Below are 8,541 nucleotides of genomic sequence, written 5' to 3' on the forward strand. Positions count from 1 at the left end.
ACAACCGGAGGAGCTTTTGTTTCCAGCTTTTTGCCCTTCCCAGCCCTTCCGGTTTCCAGATGAGCCCAGCCTTCGGCTGCTATTGCAACGAAGTTCCCATTGGGAAGAACTCAGGACGCCCCTTAATTAAAGGCGGAAGGGGATGTTAGGCTCAGCAGCCTCTTAGGGACCTTGAAGGTGAAGTCGAAACCCTTCCCCTGGGGAGAAATCCGCAGGCTAGTTTGGTTCCTTCCGAGCTATGTACGTAGCAAGGTGTCTGCTCTTATTTGTCCTCGGAAGTTTTCAGAGCTCAAGGATTTGGGAGGAATTATACAACTCAGCTCATCTTTTTGGTTTGGAGAGGAACGATTTCTTCACAAAAAATTTCAGGGGCGTTTTAGGGTTCCTTTTCAATTAAATGAAGTTCGGCTTAGAACTCAGGGGCCGCCTTTCTTCCAAAGCCAGGTGGTCTGTTCCCGAATTTGCCAGCTAGCGTCCCACCTGAGTCACGTGCCCCGAATTTTTTTACCCCCCCCCCCAAGGAAAGGAAAGAGGGAGCCGAAGGGCACATTGGCGTCTGGAGGAGCGGCATTCGCGCCCTACCAGTTTAAGCCACAGGCTGCTTAACTCTCTCCGGTCGAAATCCTTCTAGTGGACGGACACGCGCTCCATTTTAAGCCTGGAGCCTACAAATGTGTCGGTTTTGAAATCAGCAGCGAGGCTTTATCGCTTGGAAAGGGAAACCCAGGGGCGAGGGTTAGAAGCGGCGCTCGGGCAGTCCCGGGGCGGCTCAGCACCTTAAGCTGTTTCCCAGGGGGAGGCTGTATGTTAGCAAGCAGGCCTCTCTGGGCTGGCAAGTCTGGGCCGTCCGCGTGGCCCCCGAGAGGCGCTCCTGGGATGCTAATGACAAGAGCGTTAGCGGAGCTTAAGCGCTCGCCCTGGGCGTCGCGATTGCAATCAAAGTTCTCGCCGAAGGGAGCGTTTCCGACAGGAAGGCCGGCGGAGAGCTCTCTCTCTCTCTCTCTCAATTTCACCCCCTCCCCTCCGCCCCATTCCCGGTCCCCTTGCGGCGCTGGGAGGGCTTGGTTCTTCGGCGGAATCTGAGATTGGAGAGAGAGCGCGCGCGGGAACCGGGAAAGAGAAACTGATGAGCAAACTCTGGCTCAGGTAACTTCGCGATTGGCGTGGGGGGGGTGGGGGTGGGGGTGGGCGGAGGCGGCCCGGAAAGAGAGGAGTTGATCTCCAGGTGAGTCACAATCTTTGCCCGTAGTGGGAACCTTTGAGACTTGGGAATCGAGGCCTTTACCAAAGACAAGAAATTGATATTTTAAGCAAGCAACCTGTTTCGATTGAAAGGGGAGGCGAGATTGAAGAGAGGTCTAGGCAGGAGATAAAGGAATGAATGAACGAAAGCTTCCCTCCCCGCCACAGCTGCATCTAAACAGACCCACATACTTCTCTAGTGATTTAAATCGCGTTTGGAAGACTCGTTGGAACTCTCCCCCCCCCCCCACCCTCAGTGAAAGGATGTTGTGCCCAAGGCAAAGGGAACACTTTAAGCAGACTCCCGTCATTAGACAGGATGATAGACACGTCCTCTGTCAGAAAAACTTCGAAAGGAAAAAAAAAGGTTGGTGGGCGCGCTAAGGAAACGTAGGGAACCCTCTGAGATGACGCTTAATGGAGCCGTTCCAGGGCTGGGGGGTTGCGCCTGTTGCGGCCGGTCTGATAGGTGAATATCTGCCGAGGGAGTATGGAAGTCTGAAGAAGGGGAGGATTCGCGGCCGGCGGCCCGGGCGAGTCCGTTTCTTCCAGGAAAGCCCGCTTTTGCTTTCTTAAGGAAACCGGGGAAGAGGGTCAAAAGGCAGCGGGGAGGTGGGTGGGGGAGAGACAATCTCCGCCTCCCCCTCTCCCTTGGGCAGCTTTTCTTCTCCCAGGTTGTCTCCAAACCCCCTTTCGCAGGAATCACAATCTGTCCCCGCCGCTTAGCCTGTATTGCTGCTGGAGGAAAAAAACGAAAAAGAAGCGGCGCCCTTAGGAGCTAAAAAGCCGGGCACACACTCACGCGGGCGCGTTCACACACACACACGCTCACGCTCTCTCTCTCTCACACACAAAAGCATATGGGGTGGGGGTGAAAGTGGGGGCTGGAATCAGAGCATAATGATTCACCTAAATGAAGGGGGAAATGTTGCTCAGTTCATTTTATTAATCAGGCTGCCAATTTCACCCCAGAGGCCAAATCTCAGCAACCCGTTCAGGATCTGATCGAGCGCAGGACGAGGACTCCTCTCTGCCTCCTCCTCCTCTTCCTCCTCCTCCTCCTCCTTCTCTCCAGTCCTGGTCTTTCCGCCTCCCTTGTTGGATCTATTTGTCTGCTCTGAAGCCGCCTTCATTATCCGCTGACAGGATCTTGTATTTATTTGCTTATAAACCTGTTACAATAAATGATTATTCGACCAGCGTCATTCGTACCTTAATGACGAGCGCTCCTTTTCTGTGATGAATGACATTTCGGGGCTAGAAAGGATGTATAGGTCATTTTGACCAGTCATTCCCTTAGTTTTTACATCTCGCTCCCTCCTCCTCCTCCTCCTCCTCCTCCTCCTCCTCCTCCTCCTCCTCCTCCTCCTCCTCCTCCTCTTCTTCTTTTCTTCTTTTTATTCCTCCTTCCAAAAGAAGTAATAATATTTAGAAATATTCTTCTGACCTGAAAGCGAATTGGCCCTTGTTGCAGCGAGCTGATCATTAGAAGGACCAACCATATATTTATCTCTCTCTCTCTCTCTCTCTCTCTCTCTCTCACTCACTCACACACCACGGCCACACAGGCACGCACACTCACACACATACTCACATACAATTTTTTCAGTGTGGGGGGAGCTGAGATGATGGAAAGAATAAGAAAAGAGATGATTCTGATGGAAAGGGGGCTGCACAGCCCCACTGCTGGCAAAAGACTGGCGAATCTGACCGAGGCGGCTGGGAACGCGGTCCTGGAGGCCCTGGAAAACTCGCCACACGGCGGCCGGCTCAGCCCGAGACTAACTTCCGCTTCTCTGCACAGCTCTATCGGGGACCTCCCCGCCGCCAAAGGCAAATTCGAGATCGACACTTTATTCAGCCTTCAGCACCAGAACAGCGAAAGCGCCGTCGCCGCAGAACTGCCTCCTGCCGAAAGCCGGAAGAAAATTGGCCATTACTCAGAAGTGGCCGCGGAGGCAGAGATGAACAGCGACGTGGAGGTAGGCTGCTCCGCGCTTCGCTCGCCGACCAGCCTGACCTCCTCCCAGCTGAAGGAAAGCAATAACAAAGGTACCACTCCTCTCTCACGCTCCCCGTCCCACCCCAAAGCCGGCTTTTAGCGGGGCAAGGATTGGGGCGGGGGGCGGGGGAATCCAGGCGCAGCAGGATTGAACCCTATACTATTTTGTTCTTTTACTTACCCCCTTTCCCCCGTTACAGAGGACAACCCGTAAAGCAAGGGATTAAATACGAGGGCACCTAATTCGGAGCTCTACTGAAGGTTCATAGGTACATACGCCCGACAGCACCTCAAGGAATCTGAAGCAGAAGGTTATAGAGTTGTGTGATTGTAGACATTGTCCGCACTAAGCGAATCGCGGGTGGCATCTGTACTTTGGATTCTCTGTGTCAAAGTGTGCAGCTCACGACAGGGGTGAAAGCGTGTTTGTACTCATTACACAGCATATCCCAGCATCTGAGGGTCTTTCGGTAGATCGTCTACGGAGTCTACAGGGTTTACCCGGAAATCAGAGGGTCACTTATTTGCCGCGATGTTTAACAATCTGTCCCCGATTTCGCAAGTGTAAACAAGAGCTTTTTGCCGAATTTTGAGAAAGTGCATTTAGAAAGGGGTGCTTATACGGGTCACCTCCGAGATCGCAGTTAGAGCCTGTTGTTGTCATTCCTGTAGTTCCGTTTCTGCAGAGCGCAGCTCGAGGTGTCCTTTAAGTAAATTATCTGTATATATGCCCGATTTTCTGTTCCGTGTTTTCATTGAAAACAGAACATTTTTTTAAAAATGCCTATCTCCTATACTTGCTTTCTGCCTTTCCCCTCTCCTGCGCGACCTACTCAGCGCTGTTAACTTTGAGTGGAAATAATGCATTGTTATCTCAGAAACTCGCCTAACAACTTAATTTTAAAGCATCAGAAGAAACACGTTCTATCGGAGCCAAGTTGCACAATTAGTATCCTCAGAGGCTGCGGGAACATGGAATCTTTTTGGAAAGACCTCTTAAGAGGGCATTCGTTTGCAATCCAAATTGGGCAAGGCTTTCTATTTATCATTCTTTTGTATGCCTCAGAAAAAGTGAACGAAAAGTAAGGAAAAAAATCGAGTGATGGGCCTCAGAAAAGATAAGCTGTAGGCGTCTTACAAAGATGGATCTAACTTTTCCCATCAAATAATTTTTTTTTAGGTAGAGTGGAATCTTTTATCAATAGACCGTTTTTGTTTTTAAAGGATGCTTAATTTTCCTGATGTCTTTTCATTTAATTTCAAACAAAAGAAAAAAGTAGAAACTTTCTATTGATTCGGCTAACGCCGGCAATTTGTATCCTTGACAGTTAGCATTAATTATCGGGGGAGTGTGGATTGCAGGGGCTGAAATCCGCCTGGCCAGGCGTCGCCTCTCCGGGACAATAAACGCGTCTTTCTTTTGTTGCTTTTTGTCTGGAAGGCTATTCGGAGAGCAGCTCCACCCCGAGCACCACCAGCTCGTCCTCAGGATCCACCCTGAGCAGCTTGCACAGCGGGAGCGCCCTCGGTACCTCCAGCTCCGGGGCCGATCAAGTGAGGAGGTACCGCACCGCGTTCACCCGGGAGCAGATCGCCCGGCTGGAAAAGGAGTTCTACCGCGAGAACTACGTCTCCCGGCCTAGAAGGTGTGAGCTGGCCGCGGCGCTCAACCTCCCCGAGACCACCATAAAGGTATTGCCAGGGAAGCGGGACTCGCGAGACCTGGGCCGGGCCGGGCCAGGCGAGGAGGGAAGGGTAGGGTAGGGTGGCTGGCGGCTCATTTGAGGGCTTGAGCTGTCTCTTCCGTGTGTGGCTCCCCGGGCTGCCGACCTGTTTCAGCCTGACTGAAAAATGTCCTCTCCAGCGCCTGCTTCCTCAGGAGGAAGGACTCTGATTAATGTAAAAAGGCCTCAGATATATAAAGTAAAAGCTGATTGCTTTGCTATTTTAAGAACCCCCTCCTTCCATAGAGTAGATTTTCGGATTTTATTTTGTTCGTCTTACGTTATTGTTTTTCACATATTAGATACACAGAAAAGAAAAAGAAAGAAAAGCAAAAAAGAGTGAATGAAATAACAATAATAAAAATAAAAGAACCAGAAAGGAATTGGATAATTAACTAAGTCACTCTAGAACTGAATATACACATTTTACTTCTTCCATTGCTGTATTTTTCGTTGTTGTTGTTTTTCCCTGTGGGTATTTCTCTTCCCTTCAAGAGAAAGAGGATGCTAAGCGATGAGGCCTCCTGCAACTTTCTCAAAAAATTATAGATTGGCCCTACAAATAAAAACAGTAGATAAAAAGCCAAGAGAACAGTATCAATAGTCTTGTGGTATTAAAACTGTCTTTGGATTTTTAAACTTGCGGAACAGGATTCATGCCTTCAGCCTAACTCTCTTCAGAAAAGCATTGTGTTGAATTATTCCCTTTACTAAATAATTGCAAAGGGGACTGAGATAAAATGACAGTCAAAAGTATAATGCGTTTTCTTATAAAGGATGCCCCAGCTCAAATCCTCTTTGATTTTTTTCTTTTTACAATTTCAGCACAAACTTAGTCTTACAGCAGTTTCACCTTCTGAAAATTTGGTACTAGTGATAATCTCCTTCTGTAGATGCTTACCTGTCATGGACAGAAACTAAACTAAATTAATAATAATCAATTGGATTAGACTTGAAGTGCCAGTTTAGAATAAAACAGAAGAACAATTCCAGATAACCTTTAAGATAGATTTTTGAGAATGTGTGTGTACCTTTATTTTAAAACAAGGTTGTTTCTTTGCCAACCTATACTAGCAGTGATTGTCCAAATAAAATGCGAAAAGGAGAAGCCAGAATCTTATGGAAGGATCCTGGGTTTATTCCGGATTAAAATGCAGACAGTTTCTTTTTGGTTCTCGGAGGCGCCAGCTGAGGGGAACTGTTTTCAGGAAGCTATTTCAGGCTGAAGCTGAATTCGGTCCCAGCGAGGACCGGATGCGAAATGGTGGCGGAGCTTGTGAGGAGTCTTGTGAGTTCTAGTCCCGCTTTAGGCATGAAAGCCGGCTGGGTGACCTTGGGCCAGTCACTCTCTCTCAGCCCAACTCACCTCACAGGGTTGCTGTTGTGGGGAGAAGAGGAGGAGGAAGGAGTATTTGGTATGTTCGCCGCCTCGAGTTATTTATAAAAATAATACAGGAGGGATAAAAAATCTAAAAAAAAACAACCACCCACGCCGACCCTGCGGGCGAGGACGGACGGGGGCTGCTGCTGCTGCTTTGGCTATGTTGCCGTTTCAGGCAGCCGTCCCCTCTCGATCATCCTGACTCACTGCGCGACTCCGCTTCCTCCCTCTCAGGTGTGGTTCCAGAACCGGCGGATGAAGGACAAGCGGCAGAGACTGGCCATGTCCTGGCCCCACCCGGCGGACCCCAGCTTCTACACTTACATGATGACCCACGCGGCAGCCACGGGGAGCCTGCCCTACCCCTTCCATTCCCACGTGCCCCTGCACTACTACCCGCACGTCGGGGTGACGGCGGCGGCGGCGGCGGCGGCCGCAGCCTCCGGAGCAGCCGCCTCGCCCTTCGCCACCTCCATCCGCCCGCTGGACACTTTCCGCGCTCTCTCGCACCCTTACTCCCGCCCAGAGCTGCTGTGCAGCTTCAGGCACCCGGGCCTCTACCAGTCGCCCGCCGCCGCCGCCGCCGCGGGGCTCAACAGCAGCGCCGCAGCTTCTGCAGCGGCGGCGGCGGCGGCCGCGGCGGCGGCGGCGGCCGCCTCCTCAGCTCCTCCCACCGGCTCCGCCCCTTGCTCCTGCCTCAGCTGCCACAGCAGCCAATCGGCGGCGGCGGCGGCGGCCGCCCTGGGCTCGCGCGCCTCGAGCTCGGATTTCTCCTGCACCGCGGCGGGAGCAGCGGCGGCCGCTTCGCAGCGCTCGGAGAGCAGCTTCCTGCCTTACTCGGCGGCCGTGCTCAGCAAGACCGCGGTCCCCTCCCCGGACCAGCGGGAGGAGGCTCCCTTGACCAGATAACCAGCCACCCCCGGCGGCCTCCAGGGCGCTGTTGTGCCGGGGTGGCCCGGGCCAGGAGCGAACCGTTGGGTACAAGGAGGGAAGGGAGGGCCACACCTGGAGCTCTAGCAGGTTTTTCTAGCGCTGTTGTTACGATTCTGGGTATTACGGCCCCGGTTTAATATGGAATCCAAAAAGGGAGAGGAGCTGCTGCTGCTGCCGCTGCCGCCGCAAAAGTTTAATGGATGGATTTGGGCCCCGGTAGACCAAAACGAATAACCCCTCCCTCTTTCTCAGTGGGAGGGCTGTGTGTAGAAAGAAGCGATCTCTTCCAGCCATTTACTTTCCTTCCAGTCTCCGGAGAGCCTGGCTCTGCGCCCCCTGCTGATGGCAATGGGAACTGCTTGGATTTGTCCGAGTTAAGCCGTGGGTTCGGTTCTTTTGTTTTGTTTACCTTATTGTTTAATCATCCAAAACGTGGTTTTGGGAAGCTTAATGTTTATACCCTCCTCCTTCGTTTTATTTTATTTTTTGTCCTGAAGCAAAACCAGCACTACCTTTTATAGGAATTTGGTTGAGGACGGAGCTAACAAACACCGAAGGAACCGACCGCAGAGATGTCTGCGGCTCAAGGAGTCGGGAGGGGTTGTTTTAAGGGGGGAGAAAAACCGACACTTACTGTCCGCTCTGATCTTTCCCCAACGACCTGGAGACGGCTGGTATGGCCTTGAGGGGGGCTCCAAAAACGCCTCCCCAACGAAGGCAAACGAGGGAAGTGGCCTTGGATGGGCTGATAAAAGAAAGGCAGAGTGGGACAAACAGAAGGGTAGTTTAGAAAAGAGGAAACGGGGGGGGTGTTGCTTCCCGAGTCTCTCATACTCTGCATTATCTGGGAAATACTTGAAACTTTCTTGGCATGTATCCTATCCTAAAACGGATCTTCCACATTACTTAAAAAAAAAAAGTTAAATTCTTCCCCTGTCCTCCCAAAGAGGGGGAGAATAATCGTGCTTGCTTTATTTAAGCCCGCCCCCCCCTCCTCCCGGCTCTGGCTTACAGAGAGCCCAAATCCCCTGCAACTTTCCGTGAACTTGAGAGACGCATCAAAAACCACCGGTGTTACTGCGGTGTCAATTTTGATGCTAATAATGTGCAGATTATGACGAAAATTGCCAATCATGTTCTCTGATGGACCCTCCTTTGAATGTAGAGTGGTGGGGGGAGTTTCCCGCACGGAGACCTGCTGTCAAGTACTAACAACCCGCTAAGGGAAGTCATTAGAAGAGACGGATAAGAGACTCGGT

General features: G+C 51.4%; 1 protein-coding gene across 1 annotated transcript; it reads left to right on the forward strand.

Moving 5' to 3' along the window:
* Nucleotides 1-2,867: 2,867 nt before the first annotated feature.
* On the forward strand, nucleotides 2,868-7,258 carry EVX2 (even-skipped homeobox 2). The gene is made up of 3 exons (XM_063292061.1): nucleotides 2,868-3,294; nucleotides 4,686-4,936; nucleotides 6,584-7,258. Exons 1-3 carry the CDS (start codon nucleotides 2,868-2,870, stop codon nucleotides 7,256-7,258), a joined length of 1,353 nt encoding a protein of 450 aa, XP_063148131.1.
* Nucleotides 7,259-8,541: the final 1,283 nt, after the last annotated feature.

Source organism: Candoia aspera, chromosome 1 (assembly GCF_035149785.1).
Source record: "Candoia aspera isolate rCanAsp1 chromosome 1, rCanAsp1.hap2, whole genome shotgun sequence".
NCBI classification, from domain to species: Eukaryota; Metazoa; Chordata; class Lepidosauria; order Squamata; family Boidae; genus Candoia; species Candoia aspera.